At 36.6% G+C, this 24,528-nt stretch overlaps 3 protein-coding genes across 11 annotated transcripts in view; 2 read left to right on the forward strand and 1 right to left on the reverse strand.

Annotated features, from left to right (window-relative positions):
• LOC149575842 (dynamin-related protein 3A-like) overlaps nucleotides 1–24,528 on the reverse strand; it is a 116,663-nt gene that overhangs the window by 43,214 nt on the left and 48,921 nt on the right. For all 9 annotated transcript variants that reach the window (XR_016360259.1, XM_089815752.1, XM_089815757.1 and 6 more), the window contains 2 exons: nucleotides 22,693–22,799; nucleotides 22,471–22,563 (listed from right to left, as the gene is read on the reverse strand). Coding sequence is in view for 8 of the 9 variants with exons in the window: in XM_089815752.1 (XP_089671878.1) it covers nucleotides 22,471–22,563; nucleotides 22,693–22,799 (200 nt within the window). In the remaining variant the exon portion in view is untranslated. The remainder of the gene's footprint in view (nucleotides 1–22,470; nucleotides 22,564–22,692; nucleotides 22,800–24,528) is intronic.
• LOC149575843 (uncharacterized) lies at nucleotides 3,070–4,165 on the forward strand. The gene is made up of 3 exons (XM_089815734.1): nucleotides 3,070–3,283; nucleotides 3,399–3,551; nucleotides 3,700–4,165. Exons 1-3 carry the CDS (start codon nucleotides 3,070–3,072, stop codon nucleotides 4,125–4,127), a joined length of 795 nt encoding a protein of 264 aa, XP_089671860.1. The 3' UTR covers nucleotides 4,128–4,165.
• On the forward strand, nucleotides 4,292–5,549 carry LOC149575844 (uncharacterized). Its single transcript, XM_089815730.1, has 2 exons — nucleotides 4,292–4,643; nucleotides 4,778–5,549. Exons 1-2 carry the CDS (start codon nucleotides 4,292–4,294, stop codon nucleotides 5,356–5,358), a joined length of 933 nt encoding a protein of 310 aa, XP_089671856.1. The 3' UTR covers nucleotides 5,359–5,549.

Genomic DNA, 24,528 nt, shown 5'->3' on the forward strand with positions numbered 1-24,528 from the left:
CTCCATCCATGATAATGTTCTTATTTCTATGGCTGATCTAGGAGAAAAACAGTGCTTTAAGTTACAATATATATTTGTTTTGCTTATTAAGTTACCATAAAAAAATCAAAAATGCCAAGAAATTTGCAACCAGCTTCAAAGCGCCCCACCTCAAAGACATTTTTGTTTCTGTTTGTTACTTTCCGTTAGCATCCTCTTTCTATGTGATACACAATGGGTCGGAGGGGGGCCCCTACACAGACCTTTATCACAGCATTGCGCAATTCTCTGCAATGGAGGATTTATCATTGCTGGGGACTTCAATGTCGAGTTGTGGATTGGCCATGTACGATCAAGATGGACAAATCTTCCTTGGTTCTTTAGAGATCCTCAAATGATTCGATGGGGGCCCTCACGAATGACTGTCATCAATTACTCCAGTTGTGCGAGTCCTCGGACTTGGTGATCTTGAACGGTCCTTTGTGTTTTCCCGCCTCCAAAATATTCACATGCTGACCTCATTGTGGAAGTGCGAGTGCAGTGGACTATGTCCTTTCCAAACCTTCCATCCACTTTGTCAGCCATATTTTAATCACCCCACTCCCCTAGCTAATCATGCCCTTCCCAGCCTCACCATGTGCTTCCCCTTCCCCTCCACCTCCTTTTGTTATGACAATGGTGAGCAAGACCCCTTCGCCTTTCACCTAAGTAAAAAAGAAAGGGTTTGCCCTAGTTTTATTTTCGAATATTTTTTCAAGGATTTTATTTTGTTAAAGGGAAAGGTTTATTTTAAAGAATATCATATCCTAAGGCTTTCGTGATTTTATTTCCTCTATCTTTTTGTCGTAAACATTTAATTGTGTTAGATCCTTTGAAATTTTAAATTCTTGATAATCTGTTACCTTTGGTGGACCCATGTTACTGTTTGCTTAATGACCGTCAGATTGTGGTTAGATCAAAGAGTGTTGCTTTATCGCCATTGGGATGTGCAAAAGTTTTAATCAATGCGAGAAAGCGACTTTCCAACATGTCTCTAGTGAGGTCACCAAGCGTAGCAGTTGGAAGTTATGTTGCTATACCAAGATGTGTGAGATTTATTCATTGCGACAATGCGATATTGCGACACTTGTACTCAGTGGGGCCCTAGTGTTGAAGAAAGTTGGGAATAGATGCACGGATGACAGACACGTGTCAAGATTAGGAACGTCCACGGCAAGAGGTCAAACCTTTGAAGAGCTTGTTTGAGACCGTTGATCTTGGTTATGATCAACGACTATATCATTGTCGCCATAGGGAAAAGCAAAGTGTTTAACCATTGAGATAATGTGACAATGTGCCACGCGTCCTTGGTGAGTCCCAAGCGACTGAAGGACTTACGAGGTTTTTGGTTATATTCAAATGCGTCCATGTAGTGAAATCCTAGGTGAAATGTTTACTTGAAAGATTATAAATGGTGGTTTGTTGTTGTTCGTTAGATCGAAAGAAGATCAGCGAACGTCGCATTATCGCTATGGAGATGTGCAAACTTTTTAAGAGATGTGACAATACGACATCACGCCACATGTCCGCGGTGGGCCAAATTGTGTAATAGATCTACTAATTTTCACATCGTTTATCTCATAGTTCCAAAAATCGCCATGAAATCGCCGAAATCGCGATAAGATTCATGGCTCCCGATTTTTTTGGAATCGGAAATCACTGGTGGCGATTTTTTCGTGTGAATCGCCTGAATCGCCAAAATCGGCGATTCATGGCAAAAATCGCCAAAATCGCCATCATCGTGAATCTCCAGAAATCGGCCGCGGCAGCAAGGATAGAAAGTTCAATTTTTTTAAAAACAAACATGTTTTATTTGCTTTCTAAGTTGACTTTCCTCTTTGTTATAACCCTAAAGAGCCTTCTATTTGCTTAGTATGAGTAGAAGAGAGGAAGAGTGAGAGAGAAGAAGAGAAAAGAGAATCCATAGGTTTCCAACCGGCAAGAAGGAAGAGCACCAAAGAGATCAGAAGTCCATTTGGGGAGGCCATAAATTGCATTGGGAGCATTAAGGAGTCAATATCAACACTCCTCAACTCATTTGCAAGAGGTAAGTGTTGGTTTTTTTTTTGCATGTTAGTGTAGTATGCATTTTTTGTTAAATTTTTTTAGTGTTCATTTGCAAATCTTGAATGTTTTTTATTTTTAGTTTTACTAAATTGCAAACTAGGGTTTGTTGTTTTGTAGTTTTTGTTTATTAGTTGCAAACTTTGATTTTTTACATGAATTTTTTTATTGCAGCAGCCCTTTGCTTTCATTTTCCAATTTCCACAATGGGTAAAAAAGATGAATGCTGGAAATATAATGAAGAGTTTCCTGGGAGAACCAAATATCAAACAAAATGTATATTTTGCAAAGAAAAAATAAATTCGGGAGGTATCTATAGATTGAAATACCACATTGCTGGCATACCTGGCCATGATGTCACAGTTTGCACTCAACAAACCGCTGAGGCAAAACGCTCTTGTTTAGTGGCATTAGAAAAAATTGAACAAGACAAGTTGACTAAGAAAATGCAACTTGAAGGGTTAAGAGGTATTGGCTCCCGTGCTCCCACATCCGCAACCGCATCTACATCTGCAAGTGCATCTGCATCAGCTTCCGCATCCGTAGGTTGTGTTGGGGAGGGTTCTTCTAGGCCTCCTTTTCATCCTAGTGCTAGTGCTCATGTGAGTGTTAGTGGTAGTCGGTCTCATACTGAGACAGAGTCCAACACCAACCTATTGCGGCCTAGAGTGCGGAGAAGCAGAATGGATAGTTACTTTGTGCCCCGCACTACTCCTGGCTCCCAACCCACGCTTGAGGGCATGGGTTTGAACAAGGAGATTCATGATGCTGCCAGAAAAGAGATTTGCAAATTCTGGTACTTTTGCAACATTCCATTTATTGCAGCCAGGTAATTGATTCTTTTTTCTTTGTTATCTTCAAAGTTAAAGTTAAAAGTAAAAGTAAAACTTTAATTATATCTACTTGTTTTATGATTTTAGTTTTTGACATCTAAATTTCTAATCAATATCATTATCTATTTGTGACAGGACTCCTTATTGGCAGAACATGATAGATGCAGTTGCCATTTGTGGTCCAGGGTTTAAAGCCCCAACTGAGGCTGAGTTGAGTGGATACCTCCTGGAGGAAATGGTTGAGGATATGAGGCATGAGCTTGAGGACAACCGAAAGGAGTGGATCGAAAAGGGTTGCACCATCATGACTGATGGTTGGACAGATAGGAGGGGAAGAACACTCCTCAATTTTCTTGTATCCTGTGGAGGTGATTGATCATTCTACTTTCCTACATACATAATTTTGAATCGTGATTGACTATTTCAAATTTTGATTTGTTGATTGCTAATAGTAATTATAATTCGTTGTTTTGTTACTTGTAGGATATACCATGTTCCTCAAATCCATTGATGCTTCTGCTCATGTAAAAAACGCCACATACTTATGTGAGGTTATTGAGGAAGTTATAGCAGAGGTGGGGGAACAACATGTGGTGCAAGTGGTGACGGATAATGCAGCAAGTTATGTTGCTGCAGGTAAACTTTTAACTTTTTAAGTTTTGAAAATAAATTTATTTGAATTTTGAACTTTTTCTAATTCTAACTTAGAATTTCTAAGTTTCCTAAGTTCTAAGTTCTATCATGTTTGAAATTTGAATTTCTAATTATCTTAAAATTGTTGTAGGCAAACTTTTGATGGAGAGGCACCCCACCATATTTTGGTCCCCTTGTGCAGCACACTGCCTTGACCTCATGTTGGAGGAAATTGGCAAACTTGAGTGGGTCAAGTCATGTGTGGAAAGGGCAAAAAACATATGTAAGTTTATTTATAATCATTCATTTGTCCTTAGCACAATGAGGAAGTACACAGGAGACAAAGAGTTAGCTCGTCCAGGGATCACGAGGTTTGCCTCGAATTTCATCACCTTGCAGTCCTTGTTGACATCAAGGGATGATTTGAGGAGCATGTTTGTTGGGCGGGAGTGGATTTCATCTTCCTATGCTACGACCACTGCAGGGATAGATGTGGTGGATTGCATATTTGATGATGATGGTTTTTGGAAACCTGCTAGAGAAATACTTAAAGTAATTTTATTGCAATTTAACATTTAATATTTTATAGTTTACTATGCTAATTGTTTAATGATTTAGTTTTACCTTATATTATTGAATTATTCTATGTTTAAGTTTTGACTCAAATTTTTGTTTTACTTTATATGTAGGCCACTGAGCCTCTTGTATCTCTCCTACGAACTGCTGATGGGGAGAAGCCCTCTATGGGCTACATATATGAGGGCATGGATAGGGCCAAGGAGGCCATTAGAGCTCAGTATGCAGGAGTGCAGGAGAAGTATGCCCCTATTTGGGACATCATTGATAGGAGATGGCAGAATCAGCTCCACAGACCCATCCATCCAGCAGCTTACTTTTTGAATTCGGCATTTCGTTTCCGTCCTGACTTCAAGGCGGATGAGGAGGTTCTCACCGGATTATATACAGTGATCCAGAGGTTGAGTACTGATGAGGATAGCAATGCTGCAATTATTGAGCTTGATAAGTTCAATAATAAAGAAGGGCCACTTTTCTCTAGCAGGGTAGCCATAGATGCTCGGGAAACAATACAGCCAGGTAAAAATTAAATAATATATTCAATGTTCATGAATCTAGATTCTAAACTTAAAGTTGATTATGTAATTTTAGAGTTAACTTGTAATTTGTAATTTGTAAATGAGACTAATTATTTTTATTTTCCCTTATTTCAGATAGATGGTGGCAAATGTTTGGGGCCACAACCCCAAAACTTCAAAAAATTGCCATTCGTATTCTGAGTCAGCCAAGCAGCGCTTCTGGATGTGAGCGCAGTTGGTCCATGTTCGAGCACATCCACTCGAAGAGGAGAAACAGGTTGACAATGCAGAGGTTGAATGATCTTGTCTTCGTTCATTACAACCTCCGTCTTAGGATCAGACAGATTTTGGGCACTGACTCCTCTCCGATCATTCTGGAGGAGATTGATCCAGAATCAGAGTGGCTCACAGAGGTTGTAGATCCAGTCTTCACTGAGGAAGACCATGCGTGGATTGACCAGGTGGATATAGAGGCTGAGGCAGCTAGAGCACGTTCTTCAGGCATTGGTAGACGCACACATGCACGCACAGACACAGGCCCTAGCGACATTCGTGAGCCCATCTTATATGCGGGAGATATGGCTCGACAGTCCTCTAGGACCTACATTAGATGCCTTGCTACTAGGCAGACTGGATACTCAGAGGCTGAGGCTGAGGCTGTAGCCGAGCTTGAGGATGATGTTGAGGATGATGATGACTATGAGCCTGAGGCTTGAGCTGGAGCCTTGTTTTTATATTTTGTTTACAGATATTGATACTGAATCATTGATAGACATATGTTTCAAAGTTTCAAACTTTCATGGATCTTCATCTTAGATTCTTACATAAATTTATGATTTGATGTCTTATGGATCATCTTACATACATTCTATGATTTAAATCATTATGATCATTTGATTTCTATTTACTTCAGCTAGCCTACAATTTACATTTTAGAATCTTAGATAACATAGTTACGTATGTGATGGATTTTATGTTTCATGTTTATGTATGTTAAGTTTTAACTTCTATTTGATGATGTTATAGTGTGCTTAAGTTATATTCAATAAAGGGTGCATGAAATAAGTTTTAAATTGTTAAAATCTTTAAATTTAAAGGGTTTTTTCAAATTCGCCGATTCATCGCCGATTCATTGCCGATTCACGATTCGATTCGGCCTTGCCGATTCCGATCCGATTCCGATTCACGTTTCTTTGGTTTATCTTCATCAACATCGACGGTAGTCGCATTCTCTCCAAGATAAGAAACATGATGTTTACTCATTGCGAGAATGCGACAACGTACATGTCTCTAGTGGGACCTAAACATTACTAGGCTTGATCATTTTTGTTTGTGTTCGGATGTTTCCACGTGGCAAAATCTCAGGTGAGGTCTCTACTTGAAAAGTTGTAAATTGTGGGTGATTAACGATCATTGGATCAAAAGCAGATCAGTGATTGTCGTAATGTGTTTGAAGGCAAGTGCACAATTGATAAGCAATGTGACTATGCAACATGATGCCACGTGTCTCAGGCAGATCAGTAAGTAATGTTCTCAAACAACTCTAGGGTCATTGATATCAATAAAGATCTACGGTCGTTGCATTATCGTTATAGCAAGAAGCGCGATATCTAAACAATGCGACAATATGACACATGTCCCTTGTGGGAATTTAATGTTAGTAAACTTATCGTACCAAGAGTCTTCATGGATACAGATTTGTTAACCATGCTTGCCAAGAGGTAGGTCATTGTGTTACGATTGGTGAGAAACCAACCGAGAGATGGTCTTTTAAAAGTTACAGCAGATGTAATTAGAGAAGTTTTCATGTTGAACCCTAACATTGCCCTACATGAGGAGATTGATTTTGGGAAATTGCAAGCAAATTATGATGCTCAGAGAATCTATCTCAAGAGTGGGCCACTTCAGGAGCACTTTGCCAAAGTGGGAAATCTAACATTGGTTACATCATCCACCCCAGAAACTTTGATGAAGAAATATTTTAATCCTAGTGCCTAGGCATTGTATGTTTCCTTATGCAAAATCTTTGGTATAGACGAGCAAGAGCATATCCTAGTTCTCCTCATGTACATGATACCCCAAATCCTGCAATATGGAATGAGCTCAACTTTTTATTTTGCTTCTTACTTGGTAGAGGAGATCCATAATGGACCGATTGGAATAGGTAAAGGCAAAGTTGATAAGCCCTTTGGTCAGTATTCCATGCTCGTGCATGTGCATGGTTAAAGGAGCTTTTGTTTTTGAGAAGGAAACGAAATTGGAGCAAGAATGTTAAGGTGAAAAATGCCATTGCAGTTGTAGAGTGTTGATATGTCTTGGGAGATGACAGATGTCAGTTTTGTTAGGTTTGATAGATACTTTGCATCAAAGATGAGGTCACTATTAGTCGAAGACAACCCTCGAATTCTCAAGCCATTGTTGGAATTGATCAGGCCAAAGGAGTATGCCACAGGGTTGAAAGTGAACCATAATTCGGGAGACATCATCATCATCCCTTACCCTATGTTTATTGTTTTCAGAGTCTATGGTTTTCAAGGAAAGCCTCATGTATTACCCTACCAAGTTCCTCTCAAGGTTGGTGTTGCTGAGTTTTTATGGCAGATTGGAGGACTGAAGGAAAGAGAATTGGTTCGAAGGTCAAGAGGAACAATTTTTCCAAGTTTTACTGTGGTACACCAATTTGTGATAAGAAAGGGTGGATGGAAGCACCTAGGAAAATTTTTGGACAAATATCAAATGGCCGACCACCCTAGGTTTGCAGACCTCAAGGGTTTTTACGAAATGTTCAGAGAAAGGACTAACACTAGGAGCTATGGGCATAATTTTTATTCTCCTGAAGATGTCATAAGGAATGAATTCTCTATGCAAGAGCAAGAGGTGAAGAAAGAGAAATGGCAAGTTTTCAGAAAGATAATGGATTTTATAAATGCTCTGCATAGGGATTATGATCTATTAGGGATTTAAAGTTTTGGGGTGACAAAATCAGTAAATTAATCACATTTTGCTAAGATTATGCATGTTTTGAATGAAAAGAAAGAAGCCCTAACAAATACATATCCAGAGAAGACAAAGGAGGTAACGAAGAAGCTTGCTAGCACATCTGTCATGAACCCAGTAAAATATACACTTCAAAGAAAAACTGGATATACTGTGGCCCGGAACATAGATATACACCCTGTCTAGTGTATCAAAGTCAACATTCTAAAAGCCCTCCCTCAAAGTCATTTGCAAAGAGACAAAAATTAGAAGTGGAGACTTCATCAAGGGCTGAAGAATATTCACCTTCCCAAACTCCCATGCATTTTGATAATGAATATACAATAAGGAAACAATTGAAGCAAATAGGAGGCCACGATGATGTTTTGACAACAACATCAGAATCAGAAGAAGGAATGCTACAAGAGCCCCCAATGCCAATTCTAGACCTCAGTTGAGGATTTTAAGGGGAGAAATGGATCCTGCTATTGAACAAGCTTTCTAGAAATTTATTTCAGACAATGATTTTGTTAAGTCACGAGCATTCATTCAATTTTTGTGGAGAACAAATATTGCAATTTTTGTGGAGAACAAATATTGCAATTTTTGAAGCAAAATGTAATAAGTTGAAAGCAGAGCAACCTGGTAAAGAGGACCCTATAATAGAAGAGGGGGGAAAAGAAGAATTAATGCAAAATTTTGATAAAATACCCCCTGAAGAAGGAAGGCAATTACTAAAAGATGCTGGTGTTTTGATACTTCCTGAATGGGACATTGCAAATGCCATGGTTTTTTATGCTATCAGGAAGGAAAAGGAAACAAAATTTAGAACAAAGGAGGAAGCCAAGGAGGCTCATAAGGGGTTAAAATATAGTGGAGACCATCAAGCATTAGTAATGTGGTCACTACAGAAGAGAAATGAATCCAGGCTTCATGAGGTTTTAGATGCAAAACATACAAGAAGCCTGATGGTCTATAGGGTGTCACAGACTGACGGTGAACAATCAGCCCTAATGAATAAAGAAGTGGCCGATTTTAATATAGATGTGACCAAGAAAGATAAACAAAATTCATTGATTTAACTACTAGGTTTGAAAAGGTTCTGGAAGCCTATGATGAGAGGGGAAGAAAATCAGTGAAATGGAAAGGATCATTGCTAATTTGGAGAAGCCAAAAAGGAAAAGAAAAGTGGTACAAGGACCTGCTCAAGCAATGATTGCAACATCCCCTGCTCCACCTCCTTTTGCTGGACCTATTGTTGAAATCCCAGACACACCTCAACCTCAAAAATACTATACTAAAGAGGAGTTGGAAGAAGAAAAGGCCAAACTCAAAGCTGCACAAGTAGAAGCATTACTGAAATATGAAGACAAAATCAGGGATACAATCCTATTTTTGGTTGATCGTGTTAATTGGCATTTATTTTATTATGAATGTCTAAGATGGTGAGCATGTGAACTGATTTAAATAAAAATGAAGTTGCTTTGAGACAAATTTTGGACAAATGGATAAACAGAGAACAAGAGGTAACTAATCTGTGTGCCAATATAATTGATAAAATTGATACTAGCACATGGATTAAAAGAACATATGATCAAACTACCGATCTGCTGGATTTTGATACAAGAAGAGAGATACTGCAAAGGAAGATGAAAACATGCTTCTCCAGATATGTTAGTAAGAGTTTCGTTCCTTTCCCACATGTCCTAAGTAACCCAACTAATATTAAATCAACGGAGGAAAGGGGAAATGAATTGAAAGAAACTGTGAGCCTAAGAATGAATAACATTATAAATAAAGAAGATAATATTTGGTTTGCAAGGGCAGTTGAAGAAATTGTGAATGTCCAAATATTTTTTGATTCTTTTGAGCCTGAGTTTGAAGAGCTAAAGAAAATAGGGAAGAATATCATGATTAAGGAGAAAGAGATCCTAAATTTTGATTGGCCAGATGATTCAGTTTATGGTGAATCGGTAACAAAATATTCTTCAATAACAGAATCTTCACAGGTGGCAATAGAGGATAAACCACAAGACTTGGGTACAACTGAAAGGGAACAGCAACCAGTAGTGGAAAGTGCTAAGCAAGAGAAGAAAGATATAGTCAACAACTAAGGATGAAGATAAAAAGAAACAAAGCCAAGAAGAAGAAAAAGTGGCCCCACAACCCGCAAAGGAGATAAAAGAAAAAGAGGTACCAAAGGTGGTTACTGAGCCAGAAAAATGAAAAAACTAAAGAAGCTCCTGCCCCACCAGAAAGCACAAATAGTTAGGATGCATGGCAGCTAATGATTATCAAAGAAAGGAACGTAGTTATTACAATAGATGCGTAATAGCCCAATGGATAAGGCACTGATCATGTTTAGAATTGGTAAAATCTGGATGGATTATATAGAGCAAAATTAATCAATCAAATCTTTAAATTTTGCTACTGTAAATTTGAAAGTATAGCCTACACTTGATTTGAGGAGTTTTAGGGTGTGAGGAATTAGCCATCTTGCATCCCTTTTTCAGTCCTTAAATTAGAAGAATCATAGGCATTCATCTGTTATTTTGGAATGCATACCAAGAGTTGATAAATATATGGAAAACTTGTGAATTCCAAGGTATACCCGCCTGAATCCTGCAGAATTTGAAGGGAAGAAGACTAAAATAGTCTTAATAGTTGGCCCTTTTGATTTGCCTTTAGAATACTTGCTATGATTTTTGGCTATCTCCTAGGTACTCTGTGCAACTTCAAAAGGTGGTTAAAATCTTGTCAAATTAGGAGCCAACACACCTGACTGAAATACTCCTACTGCCACTTCCTATGCTGCAAGAAAAGCACCTTCATCATGTACCCCAGTAGAACCCTCCGTTCCTCGTTCATGCATTTCCCCAAAGCCTCCCTATTTCCTTGTCGGTCCCCCCTCTCCTCCACCTTGGAACACAACTCACTGGTCTCCCACACCTCCATTCTTAATGACATCCCTGAACATCCATCCTTGTCACCCCCCTCCCACTGCCATCTTCTCACCCACTTTGATATCAAGGAGGTTATTAGGTCCTTGAACTGTAGCAAGGCAGCGGATGAGGAAGGGTTCTAGGAAGAACTCTTCAAACATGGCATCACAGCTTTGGGCTCCTTCATCGCCGACCTTTTCAATAGAGAGGTTTGCACGGGGATCCCCCCTCTTGGTCGAGGCATATCATTCATTTGATTCACGAGGCTGATCCCATCTCACATCCCAAGAACTACAGGACTATCATGGTTCGGCATGCTTTTTGTAAATTGTAACCCATAGTGTTGCACAATATTCTTTCTCAAGAGCTAGACCAACGTTATATTTGGGCTAGAGGGCAGGTTGGCTTTAAGATCGGATTATTAGACCATGGACCACATTTTGAATCTCAAGACTATTATTGCAAACACTTTCAATCACTCCTCGAAGCTCTACTACTACTTTGTGGATATCCACAAATCCTTTGATTGTATGTGTAGGATGGCCCTTTTCCAGAGGCTCTGCGACATTGATATTTATGAGATTCTCTTGATCGTCCTCATGAGATTCTACACAACAGTGGTTAGTCACATTAGGACCCCTCGTGGAGTTTTGGACTACATCCGGAGCACTATTGAGGAGAAGCAAGGATGCTCTTTGTCCCCTATCTTGTTTGGGCTTTACATTGATGAGTTAGAGGCATTTCTTCAAGCACATTCACTTCCATGTGAAGGTTGTTCTTTGCACTAGTTTTTATCTCTATCTTGTTCTTTGTGGATGATTTGGTCCTCTTGGCGTCTTCTCTAGAGGGCTTACAAAGACTTCTTAACAAGCTCACTTCCTTCTGTGACTCACGACAACTAAGAGTGGACCTAAGTAAGTCTAAGGTCGTGGTTTTCAATAGTCTTTAGAACTCTCAGCTCCATTTCTCTCTCCAAGCATCGAGATTGAGACCTTTTCTTCATACACATATATAGGTGTCAAGTTTTTAGCCCTCCCTTCAATATGAGATCTGCCCTCCAACCTCATTTCAATAAGCAATATGGTCTGTTGGCCCTTCTTGAGAGAGAATGTTTTTGGCATCACTTCTAGGATGCCACATCCAAGATGGCTCTTATGGACACTTTGATTAGACCAATTATTCTCTATGGCATGTTTTTTGAGGGCTCTCTCTATTGAAGTCGAATTGTGCCTCAGTTGAGAAGGTCTTGACGCTCAAATGCAAGTAATCTATCCCTCACAGGATTGTGCTTGCTAAGTTCCATGCCCACCCTTTCAAGATGGGTACCATTTTTTTACCTCATGGTTCTTACACCATCCTTGGTGCGTTGTGGAATCCTCTAAGGGGCATCACAAATACTCCTACCTAGCCTACCACTCCTTAGAGACTATTGCACTTTCTGACTCCTCATGTCAAGCTAGGAGTTGGTTTACTCAAGTTTCGACTCTTTTAGGTTCAATCGGGATCGAGATGGATCGTCTTCCTCCTTTGCAGTACTCTTTGGATTCTGCCTTCATCTCCTCCCACCTCACTCAGTAGAAGATGGATATGCACAAGAAGATGGACATTTACAGACAATATATACTCACTACTTAGGTTAATCCCCATTGGGAGCTCCAACTAAGGATGGCTTTCTATGTGGAGCATTTTCTTGACACACGGGACAGGATCATTATTCACCCTTCTTACCTCTCACCGTTGGTCACATGCACTTTGTACCTCCCTCAGCTCCTTCATAGTGGGATCTCATTGGCTTCGCATTCAAGCCGAACATCAAACGGATAGGAAGCGAAGGGTTTGCCAACTTTGCAGCATGGGTGAAACGAAGAATAAGATACATTTTATCTTTTGCTGCCCTATTTACTACAAGATCAGAGTGATATTATATTACTTGTTCAAAGGGAATTAGTCTCTCCTTCAAATAGATTGCTCGGAGCTGCCTTGCACTTTGTCTTCAAGAGGCCTTGAGACTTCAACACCATGAGACAACACACCAATCAGCTCATCGCCTCTTTTTACTAATTGTTTCCCCAGCATGCTGTACTGAACAACAGCTCAATCCCCCCTCTGGGCATACCAGATCGGTGAGGCTGCTTGAGACCCCTAGTGGGTTCTTTGATGTTATTTGTTTCTTGCTTTAGTTGTTTCCTTTTCTTTCCTTAGACACCATTTGGTGCTCCTATTATGGGTTAGCCTTCTAGTTTGTATCAATGGTCCCTTAGACCGTTTTTGTGGTCCTTCGTTGGACATTAATAAATTTTTCTAATCTTATCATGATCACATGTTTAGTTGTCAAACTCATTAGCAAAGAGTAATGGTTAAGTAAAAAGATAAACAAGTTATGTTCCAGCTTGACCTTAGATGGGATAGTTTTGTGAGTTGTTTGTCCAAATACATTTTTGAATTATGAAAATGGCATTTCCTAACAATTATAACTTAACTCATATTCAATAGTATAAACTATAATGACTATAGCATACCAAATTTGTATATGGAAATCCATGTATACTAAACAAGTTGCCCAATGTATGAAACAAGATAATCTTTGACTACGAAGATATAGAAATTTGCAACGGTTTATGTATTTTGTAGATTTTGTGATCATGATTTATAGTAGCCTATTACTTAGATTTATAGCTTGATAAAGGTTTAGGGAAACATGCCAATGGGTCGAGAGGGATGTCATTAACCAAAAAGCATCTAAAGGTTGTTTCTTTTTCAAAACTAACAAAATTGTCCTTGGGTATGTTAAAGGACAACTAGTCATTTCCATGCAAATGGGAGACATCTAGCCCTAAAGCCCATTAAAATTTATGATATCTCATGTCATTTCCTAAATTTTGACTAAAAAGGTCAAAACAAAACTCTCTAGCACAAACATGTGAAAGACGATCACAAGATGAGTTCCATATTGAAGTTATATTTTGTGTCTCTATAATATATATGATCGTTATGTATTTTTCTACATATCTATTTTTCTTTTTCTTTTTCTGTTTTATACTAAAGAATATCTTGGTGTTTATAGAGTTGAGCTTAATGGTTAACACATTAAGTTCTCAATGTTAAGATCCAAGTTCAAATACCAATGGGGCATCTAATATGGTATTTTAATTTGCAACTCTTGGTCTTCCATTGTTGGCTTCTAACATAGAGATTGTTCCTAAATAAGTGGATTTCTAAGTTGCGACTCTTGCTCTTCCGTAGGTAGTTCTCTTGTTGATGTTCATATGAAATTTTGTAAATGATGAGCAATAAAAAGAAAAAGTTGTCTAAGGGACAAATCATTTTTCATAAATATCACATTTGACATGGCTTGCAACTGTATTTAGACATAAGTAATTACACCACTTACCACAAAATTGTTGTACCCTTATCTATAGACAATTAGTGGGATATGTATTAGAATTAATCTACATTATCGAGTTCAGACACTGTCGCCTAAATTCGAGTCTAGGTTTGCACAAGCCCAAATTTGCGTTCGGGTTTGCTACGGATCTAGGCAGGGTCTAGATTTTGAACTATGGGTCCATCCGAGTCCATCCAGACCCATAGTCCAATATCTGGACCCAACTTGAATCCAGGCAAACCCACGTTGGTAGAGTCCTAAAAGTTAAAAACAACTTAAAATAATGTGTTTTTTAATATAATTTTATGAAACCCTAAAGGAGCCTAGTAAAAAACATTCCACTCATCTAATCTCTCATTTGCTCTCTCATTTTGGTGTGCCCATTTTGCAAGTTTGAAGAGGTTGTAGAGATTGTTAGTAGAGTCTCAAATCCCTCCAATAATCAGTGTTAAGTGTTCTAGGTATGCATTCGATCCTTACTTTTGCTTCTTTGATAGTTTTTTTTTAAGTTTTTTTGTTATAAATTTTATCAAATTTTTGTATAAGTTTTAAAATATATTTTTTTGTTATAGATTGCAAGAATGAGTAGTCGGAGTTCAGTGGGTGGGAAAGGATCCCAAAAATTTAAAATTGATAAAAGTTCTCCTTTGATGGAAGTATACAACAAGAATCGAATAATGTGTTTGTTACATCCCAATCTTCGGCCCAATTTAAAATGTTCATATAGTCGTTGAGGTTCACATGAAGTCAGTTCACAGTTAAATTTGTTATAATCCTGCGAAATGGTAATATGGTTAGTCATTATAATTTCATATGAAGATAACATGCTAGTTAATTATTTATCACCAATTCGTGGAATTGAAAAGGCGGTTAGCCATTATGATTATTATAATTAATAACTTGTTATGGTAATATGATTTAACTGCGGAGAATTTCCTTCTAGGGAGCACGTCGAAGCGTTGGAAGTATTGTCAGAAAAGAATAGGGTACAGAAGCATCACCATTACTGGGCAAATGGGTATGAATCGTGAATCACCATGGTTGAGGACCTAACGACTGCATAACAGGATACACACATTAGACACGTATGAGCTATTAAATAAACATTTAAAACATAAATTAATTTAATTAAAAATAATACGTACCTCAAATGGTTTTTGATTGATTTTTCCACCACATCATTATAATGTATACCTATGTACATACATATAGATATAGGAATAAAGTGACACCATAATATTATTTTTATAAATAATATGATGCCACCTCATCAGTATATCTACGTACAAGTAGATACATATAAATTATTATTATCCTCGATTTAAAAACTTCAAATCTTTTTCCATATTTATTCATTTCTTCTTGCAAAAACCGAAATGAACAGTTGGCACATTTTATTGGCGATCAAGAGCCAAGTCTCTTCTTGGTAAGTTATGGCTTCTTGGAAGCCAAAGAGACTTTTGAATACCTTTTATTATGAAGCCAAGAGAGACGGAGGACAATATAACTCATCACCCGACTTCTTTTTATTGCTCTAGATTTCTTCTCCATACCATCCGACTTCCTCTTTTTGGCACCCGTCTTCTTCCTATATTTTGGATACCTCTGCAAATACAGTACGATATATCTGAAAATTATCATTGTTCCCCATTGTATATTTCTTCCACGAATTGCCATTGATGATTTACTGAAGATGTGATTGTTAATCACACTGGAGTTTGCATTTTTCCTGTGAAGGGTGGGTCTGATTAATAGCATCCAGCAAGACACCGTTCTATTTCCAGATTTAACCAAGTTATGTGGTGTTTATATTCCAAGCTTTACAATATATTTTATTATCAAATATCGCTGCATTCCAATTTACTGTAGCAATAAGATATAGTCTTGTATCATGATGCAAATCATTTGCTTAAACATCGTCAAATAGACCATTCCTAAGATAGAGTTGTTTATGATAAATAAAAGCCAAGTATCCATGACATGCTATCATATTTTATTTATGCCACTGAAAGTCATAATCAAATGGTATTTTTCTGCAAATCTTTAAGAACACATTCTTCAAATCACAGATTGTGATAAGATGGAAACATATAATATTTAGTTGAGGATCAACGGAAAGAGCTGGTTGCTCCGAGATTCAAAACACCTGGGACTCACCCAACTGTATAGCCAAGGAAAAGGGTAAAGAGGTGAGAGAAAGGAATCTGCAATAACATGAAACAGAATCAAATGTGACATAATAATATTTATCCTTTTTAAAAGGAATCATTTAATAGCTTATGCATGATCATGTTTATTGTTTTCTCCTATTGTCAAGTTGAGTGGTGTGATAGATATCAGGATGCTTAGTGGCTGACAAGGTGTTCCATGTCTATTCCGAGTAGGGAAGGTCTTTCTAGTTAAAGAAAGTGTGGAGATAAGTTTAAGGTCCATGGTTGGGTGGTTAACCCCTTGACAATGTTTCCCCTCTCCACGAGATGTCAGGACGTGCATCAGATAAAGATAAGTTGAGCATTCAAACATTTATTTGTAACAGGTATTTTTACTTTTATCATATTTATACAAGTAGAAGATATGATGGATTAATTTATATCGTTGAATTCAGTTATTTCCTTTGATGAAAGCAATCTTTCTCGTCAATGTAATTGGTAACCATTTAGATCGGTTGACCTTCCAACTAAATTATGTAATATATCTATAGGATTGTTATTTCAGTCTTTCATTTATAATAATAATGATTATGGGCATATCTTCTAATCTTATGTTATTGCCACAAATAGCAATAGGAAGAAAAGGAATGATACAATGGTATCTGACGCCCCAAATGATATAGTGGTGTCTAATATGCTAAATGATACAGCGGTATCTGATGCCCTAAATGATATAGTGGTATCTGATGACCCAAATGATACAAGTGGTATCTGATGCCCTAAATGATCCAATGGTAATTAATGCCCTAATTAACACGATGGTGAGTGATGCCCTAATTGATACAGTGGTATTTGATGGTAATTGTCATTTGATATTGATATAGAGGTATTTGACGATAATCGTCATTTGAATTTGATATAGTCGTATTTGATGGTAATCGTCATTTGATATTGATATAGTGGTATTCGATGGTAATCATTATTTGATTTTGATATAGTGGTATTGGATGGTAATTGTCATTTGATCCTAAGTGGTATTTGTGGACTAACTGGGTGTTTGCAGAAGCATCCCTAGATTGATTTCGGTTTTGAATTACATGGTATGTAGATTTTTAATTTTCATAGTAAATTCATTGATGGTGTTTTTTTTCAATTGTTTGTTATAAAAATTTCATTTAACTAATTGTAATTGTTAATCTCATTCACATGAATGTAACTGATATAATTGTCTTCCTATGAAAATGAAGCAATAATTGTATTTCTTTGATATGTTAATTGTTAGTTAAGACCCAGGAAAAGTGGATGTTACAATGTTGGAGGGGGGTATATATGGAAATGCATTTTTTGCAAAACCCAATATAGAAGCTCCTATTACCGAATTAAACATCATTTAATAGGGCCCGGGGGTAAAGGGATCACCATGTGTGTGGGTTCAGAAGGAGATAAGGAGGGGTTAATGGCTACTCAAATAGCAACCATGTTAAAAGAACAACAAGATGTTGATAGGTCAATGCCAAGGGGCAAACAAGAAAAATCAAAGCACAAACCACCAACGCCACCCTTTCACACAACCACTGGACATCATCCCTTCTTACCTATTAGAAGAAGTGGAAACACCCCAAACCACCACCCACAACAGAGGCCTATAGGATAGGACATTTCAAAATGAATTGAGAGAGATTGTTGACGAAAGGTTGAGTGTTTCCTATTTGTAAATGGCCTTCCATTCAATCTAGTGAGATCACCTTATTGGAGAGAGAAGGTGGAAGTAATAAATGAAGCACCTCATGGTTACAGAGGCACTAGATATGGAAAGGTTGAAAACCACCTTATTTTGTAGTGAGAGAAAGAATGTAGACACCCTCAAACCAATAAGAGATTCTTGGGTCCAAACGGAGGTGAGTATTGTCTCTGATGGAGGAAAGATTGCAAAAACCGTCCATTAATAAATGTGATTGTTCTCTCCCCCGAGGGGGCAATGCTTTTGTAGGCAGTTGATTGTTAAGGACAAGTAAAGGATGCAAATTTTATTGCCCAGATTCTCATTGAATCCATAGAGTCCATGGGAGTTGACAGTGTTGTCCAAGTAATAATGGACAATGCTAAAGTTTGTAGGGTCGCAGGTGCTTCTGTAGAAGCATGATATGATCACATATCTTTTGGACACCATGCATCGTCCACTCCTTGAACTTGTTGACGAAATAAATTGGCACCCAAATTGAATGGATGAAAAAAGTGTATGAAGAAGGTGAGGATGTTCAAATGTTTGTGATAACCCACCATACAACACAAGCAATTTTTGGAACTTTTTCCCACTTGGAATTATTGAAGGTATATTTATTTTTTTTAAATTAGTTTCAATTATCATTTTGTGTCATACTTTATATAATTGAATAAAATGTTTTTTGTGTTGTTTACATATTTGAAATGTGTTATTAACTTGCAATTAACATGGTAATAGGTTGTTGAAACTTGGTTTGCTTCACACACAATCGTCCTTAGACAACTTGTAAGAATGAAAGATGCATTGTCCCTAATGGTTTTTAGCAACTAATGGTGTGTATGGAAGCAATCCAATACAACAAGGGCTCAAAAGGTAAAGGCAATGATCTTGGATAATGATAGGTGGGGTCGGGTGGATTGTGTATTAGAATTCACCGAACCCATTATGTCTATGCTTCGGTTAGCCGACACTGATGAGACTTGTTTGGGGGCATCTACCGATGCTATGGACTCCATGCTAGAGAGAATGAAAATGGTAAGTTTAAATTTTTATACAATATTTTATCCTTGTTTACTGAGAGATTTTGATTTTTAATTTTAATTAACTCTATATCAAAATAACTTACATGATCATCCTCTGACATCTTAGGTCATTCATAGGAGACAGCGGGACCCTGAGAACACATTGTACAAAAAGGTGAAGTCAATTGTTCACATCATTGGAACAAGATGACACCTTTAAACCTCCTGGCACACGCACTTTCTCCCAGGTATTATAGTGGTGAGATACTTGTTATTCCTGATAGATTGTCATCATACGGAGATTCTGAGGTTGCTAGTGGGTATAAGAAGGCATTGAGCATTCTCTTTAGCAATCTTGGGGTGGCATCGAATGTTAGGACTTAGGAGAGACTTTGCAGAGTTTGTCTCAGGAAAAAATGCAGACCTTGATGCAATCCATGGCCAAAGTAGAATGGATGTCATTGGATGGTGATACCTACATGGGCAAGATTATATATACCTCAAACCTCTTGCCATTAAAATCCTATCACAAGTAACTTTTTAAGTTTTTTTTTTCCTTTTTTTATGGCTGCTTAGCTTGTAGAATTAGCACTGTTAAATTCTTATTGCATTACAATTTACAATTTCTATTTTTTTATTTTTTTTCAAATTTTGTTAGTTGTCTCTCTAGGTTGTGAGCTCTTCCACGGTTGAGCGGAATTGGAGTACATACTCCTTTATCCACTTAGTGAAGCATAATCAATTGGGATCCAAGAAAGCAAAGGACTTGGTATATATTCACAACAACTGGAGCCTCCTGTAATGCAAACCAACATACAAGAAGGGGCCAAAGAAGTTTTGGGATGTATTACTTGAGTCTGCTGAATTAGATATGACCGTCCAAAATCTATAGCTAGAATTACCTTGCTAGATGTTCAGGAAGAGTATATAGCAGTGTATGAAGTTAGTGGAACCGATTTGGGTTCCAATGATGAGGATCTAGATATAGTTGCAATTAGGGACAAAACCATTGATCCCTCATTTCTTGATGACCCATTTGACCCTTGAAGGGCATTTAATACTATGATAATTGATAAACTATAAAATGCTCGGCATTTATCATTAGTAATTCAATGTGTGAGTTTCTTTATAATCATGAACTTAGATTAATGAACAGTATTTGATGTTTATCTTTGACATTTAGCATTGATCAATGAATTCATACTATGAAATGACTTAGTTTTGCAATTATGCACATTTCTCTTTTCTTTTTTTTGGGTGTGTGTATGTGTGTACTCACAAACCCAACACCAAAACCAAATGGGTAAAAGAAAATTGTTCGAACCCTTGAACCCAATTCCGTCCCTCAACCCGAATCGGTAACTTAGTTATTATTTACGCATCTTAAGTTCTTGCTATATTTAGCTCATCTTTCGAGAACCTTAGTTAATGGTCATTTAGGCTTTCCTTTTAGTTATCTTAATCAGATCCATGTTTAGATGTCTTTATATAGACAACTTTGCTTTGTGATGAACCCTTTTATAGCATCTGTCAAGTCTCTTTAATTGTGCATTGTTATTACAATTATTCATTCAGTTTTTAATAATTTCAATGTGCATATTAGGGCTGAATAATATACACAACAAATACCAAGTATTGGAGCTTACGTATTATCATCAATATAATTATAATGAACAGACCAAATAAAAAATTAAATTACTTGTATAAAACATGAGTTTTGAGCTGAATATCAATCAAATTTGAGAAATCTCTAAAACACTATAAAGAACTAAAATTCCTTACTGCACTAATATATGGAAATCAATAACTACGGATATCCTTTAGACAACCACCAAGCTTCTATTAAAAGTGTTGTTTGCATGATGCCCTTTCAAAAGTAGAAATATAATTACAAGTACCACTGGAATAATTCCTCTTCAAAGAATACGCAATGGGAATGCCTCGCCTAGGACTTCTAGAATGGTAATCTAGGTTTTGTGAGCCCTAGACACATAATCTTCAAACAAAATCCCAAATTTCACATTTATTCCATATATCCCCTCCAAAATTGTTTTCCCACAGAATCACAATTTGATTAGCTGTGATTTTCAATGATTTGTTGAAGGTTTAGATCACAAATAAATAATTTAAACATAACTGAAAAATTGCACAAGAAATACATTTACTGTCCAACCTGATGTGAAACCCTAACAAAATGAAATCACTGTTTATTTGGGTTTTACATTGATGTTTAGCATAGCACTGAGCACTAACTGTCAGGACATGGTTCACCATCAATGATTCACCAAGTTGTTGAGGCAAATCGCAGGTAGCCTACCATGAATGGATGTATATTGGACGGTTTCAGCAGCAACAACAGAATGATTTGAAGAATTTCTGACCAAAAGATAGCAGAGACAATTACTATTAAGGCATGGTATTAGAATTTTATCATGTTTATTCAATGGTCATCTTAGTTAGTCTTTAGTTTATTAGGTAGTTTCTATTATCATCTTTAGTTCACGATTGTTTCTTTTAGAAACATCATCTTTGTAAATCTATATAAAGAGCTTTCATCTCCCTTGTTTAACAACTATAACATCAATTTACCATAACACGTCGCACAGCATTTGGGGCAGCCCTCTATGCATTTGTGACTAAAAGACCTGCAGAGTGTCTTCTGTAAGGTACTTAAGACAATGACCATAAAAGGAAGGTAGTAAATATTATAATGTTTCTATAATGGCCATCTTAGTTTTAGTCGCTTAGGTAGTTTCTCTTTTGTTTGTTTGTTTCTATTTTAGAAATGTCTATTTAAGGAGATCAAATCCCCTTTGTTTAAAAATATCAAACTATCAAGTTTCATAACAATCAGGACCTGCACCCCACTAGCATAGCTCTATTTGCAATCGCAAAAGTAATTGGCTACATCTGATTTTTTGGAACTTTGAACTTAGTTTATAGGTTCACTTTGTACAAACTATGTTCGAATTGAAACTTTGTCCATTGTAACTATTTATTTATTATTTATGCACTATGAAGTATGCTTTGTACAATGCAATGTAATTAGCAACACAGATAAAGTTTAGACAACAAATCCTATTTTACATTTTTGATGGGTTAAACTCTCTTTTATTTTCTCTATTTATCTCTATGCTATGGAAATACCCTTTAAAAAAATCTCATCCTTTTTTCTATGTTTGTTTTCTTTTCTTTCTTTTTTAATCCAATTTTTTGGGGTTCACTGTTTTCTCACAAATGAATTTTGCTGCTATGTATAAACCCTTCCCCACTATCACCTCATGGAAAATGTCTTATGGCAATACATGCAGATTGTACTCATTCCATAACCATACAAACAATAAGCAAAGTTCATGTTAATGCTGTGGTGGATACATTATCCAAACTTTTAACTTTTCAATCAATCAAATAAATCACCACTAGAAAATAAGTCAGTCAAGGAACTAACTTGACATTCCATAAAGGTTCATTAAGAGGAATGCAAGTGAACAACAGGAAATCAAAATGTCAACTTCACTAGCACCAAGTTCATCTTTAAAAAAGCTTTAAAGTTTCCAAAACAATTAATGCATGAAATGTCCAAAGGTAAACATTGTTATATACCAGACTGAAAGATGGTGAGCTTCTCACCTCAGGCACAAAAAGTGCATCTCTAGAACCTGTAGCATTTTGAATTGCTGTTTTAATGTCCTTATCAGAAAGGTCCTCACAAGGATCCACATCCTGTCAAAATATGATACATGTACAAAACGTCCTTTTGTAGTAAATCTCTGAGACGATAAAAATGGCATTTCCAGAAAAAACAAAATGAAGTCCAGAAAACTACAAAGGTGCATGTGAATGTGATATTACCTCCAATCTCTTGACAAAAACTGACTGAATAATATGGTGAATTCTTGCTCCGCCAACCAGCTCAAAAGTCATTTCTTCATATTTCCCCTCAATAGTAGATGTAAATGCTACCAAACAAAAGGAAAGTAAAAAAAATATTCAACATGTATATAATTTATCTTTCTCCAAAATTGCAAAAGTGTAAATTTATTGCATATTGCTAATTGTTAAAGTTGTAGGTTCAGTCAGATTGATTTGATCTGATATAAATTATTGTTATTGGTAATCATCATTTCCTATATATACTTATCCATGTTAATAATACATACATACATACATACATACATACATACATACATACATATATATATATATATATATATATATATATATATATATATATTGTTATACATATTATTATTATTCATGTTAATATAATATTATTTAAATGATGATTACACCATAGAGACATGTCTCCTCTCATATTTATATGAGTTCCAAATCTGCATTTGGACATCATCAAGAACAATGGCTATGATTCTACATTTGCAGAAATGATCCTAGAAATTAACACTAATGTTACTAGGTAACAAGCTTCTAGTGGGGTTAAGGCTTAGGAAACACATTAAAAACTTTCCCAAAATCTCCCCAGATTTCTGAAAACAGGGTTCATAGGAATGCACCCCCTATTTTTTGAGTCATTCCCTGAAAAGGGGAGTATTGTGAGAATTATCAGTGTCCTGTTTAGGTTGTGTATCCCCAATATCCAGAAACTCAATCTCCGATATTGACACTATCAAAGATAACATAAAATAAGACATATCCTAATGCAATTCAAAGTACAAAAACAATAAGATTAAAAAAATCCATTGTTGAATGATGATATATTAGGAGATTGTAGTTATGTGGTCTCATTTATTGATCCAAAACACAATGAACTCCTCCATAAATCCTGAATTTTAGGAAACTTGACTTGAGCATTAAGTTAAACATTTATTAAAAATCCCTCCAGGAATAAGTCACCAAAAAAAATTCATCTATAACTTAACGTGGCCCCACGTCTGTGACTCAGCCCATAGAGAATAATTAAAATTATATTTGTTAGGACTTGAGCTTTTTGGCCTCTTATTCAATTAATCATATAATACCAAAGAAACAAAAATCGCCGCAATTCATCCAGTTTAGGCGATTCAGCGAGTTGGCTTGGCATGGGCCATTTTTGGTGACTCCTTAAAATTGGCTCACCGGTTTCTAGGAAAAAATCGCATGAATCATCAGCTTGTGCGATTTCACCAAAAATAGGAAAAATCACCAAGAATCGTTGCATGAAATCGGTCGTGCGGGAGGCATTTGGAACAACATAAAAACATTAAAAAAACACATGTTTTTATAATAAAAAAATTACCTTTTAACTTTCTTATAGCCCTAAAAGGCCTTCTAATTGTTTAGCATGAGAAGAAGAGAGGAAAAGTGAGAGAGAAGAAGAGAAAAGAAAAACCACAAGTTTGCAACCAGCAATAAAGAAAAGCATCAAGGAAATCAAATATCAATTTGGGAAGGCCATAAGATTGCATTGGGAGCATTAAAAATCAATAGCAACATTCCTCAACTCATTTGCAAGAGATAATTATTGAATTTATTCTGTGTTAGTGTATTTTTCATTTTTTGTGAATTATTAAACAGTTACAATGTGCCTTGCACTACTCCTGGTTCACAACCCTCACTTGAGAGCATGGGTTTGAACAAGGAGATTCATGATGCCGCCAAAGAACGAATTTGCAAATTTTGATACCTTTGCAACATTCCATTTATTGCAGCCAGGTAATTAATTTATTTTATTTGTTTTCTTTAAGTTCA

Source organism: Cupressus sempervirens, chromosome 1 (genome assembly GCF_028749045.1).
Source record: "Cupressus sempervirens isolate cs-2001-9-10 chromosome 1, ASM2874904v1, whole genome shotgun sequence".
Taxonomy (NCBI): Eukaryota; Viridiplantae; Streptophyta; class Pinopsida; order Cupressales; family Cupressaceae; genus Cupressus; species Cupressus sempervirens.

Coding starts and splice junctions, on each gene's coding strand:
- LOC149575844 (XM_089815730.1), top strand. CDS start 4,292: ATGGGCTACATATATGAGGGCATGGATAGGGCCAAGGAGGCCATTAGA. Junction 4,644..4,777: donor TCGGGAAACAATACAGCCAG/GTAAAAATTAAA, acceptor CCCTTATTTCAG/ATAGATGGTGGCAAATGTTT.
- LOC149575843 (XM_089815734.1), top strand. CDS start 3,070: ATGATAGATGCAGTTGCCATTTGTGGTCCAGGGTTTAAAGCCCCAACT. Junction 3,284..3,398: donor TTTTCTTGTATCCTGTGGAG/GTGATTGATCAT, acceptor TGTTACTTGTAG/GATATACCATGTTCCTCAAA. Junction 3,552..3,699: donor AGCAAGTTATGTTGCTGCAG/GTAAACTTTTAA, acceptor AAATTGTTGTAG/GCAAACTTTTGATGGAGAGG.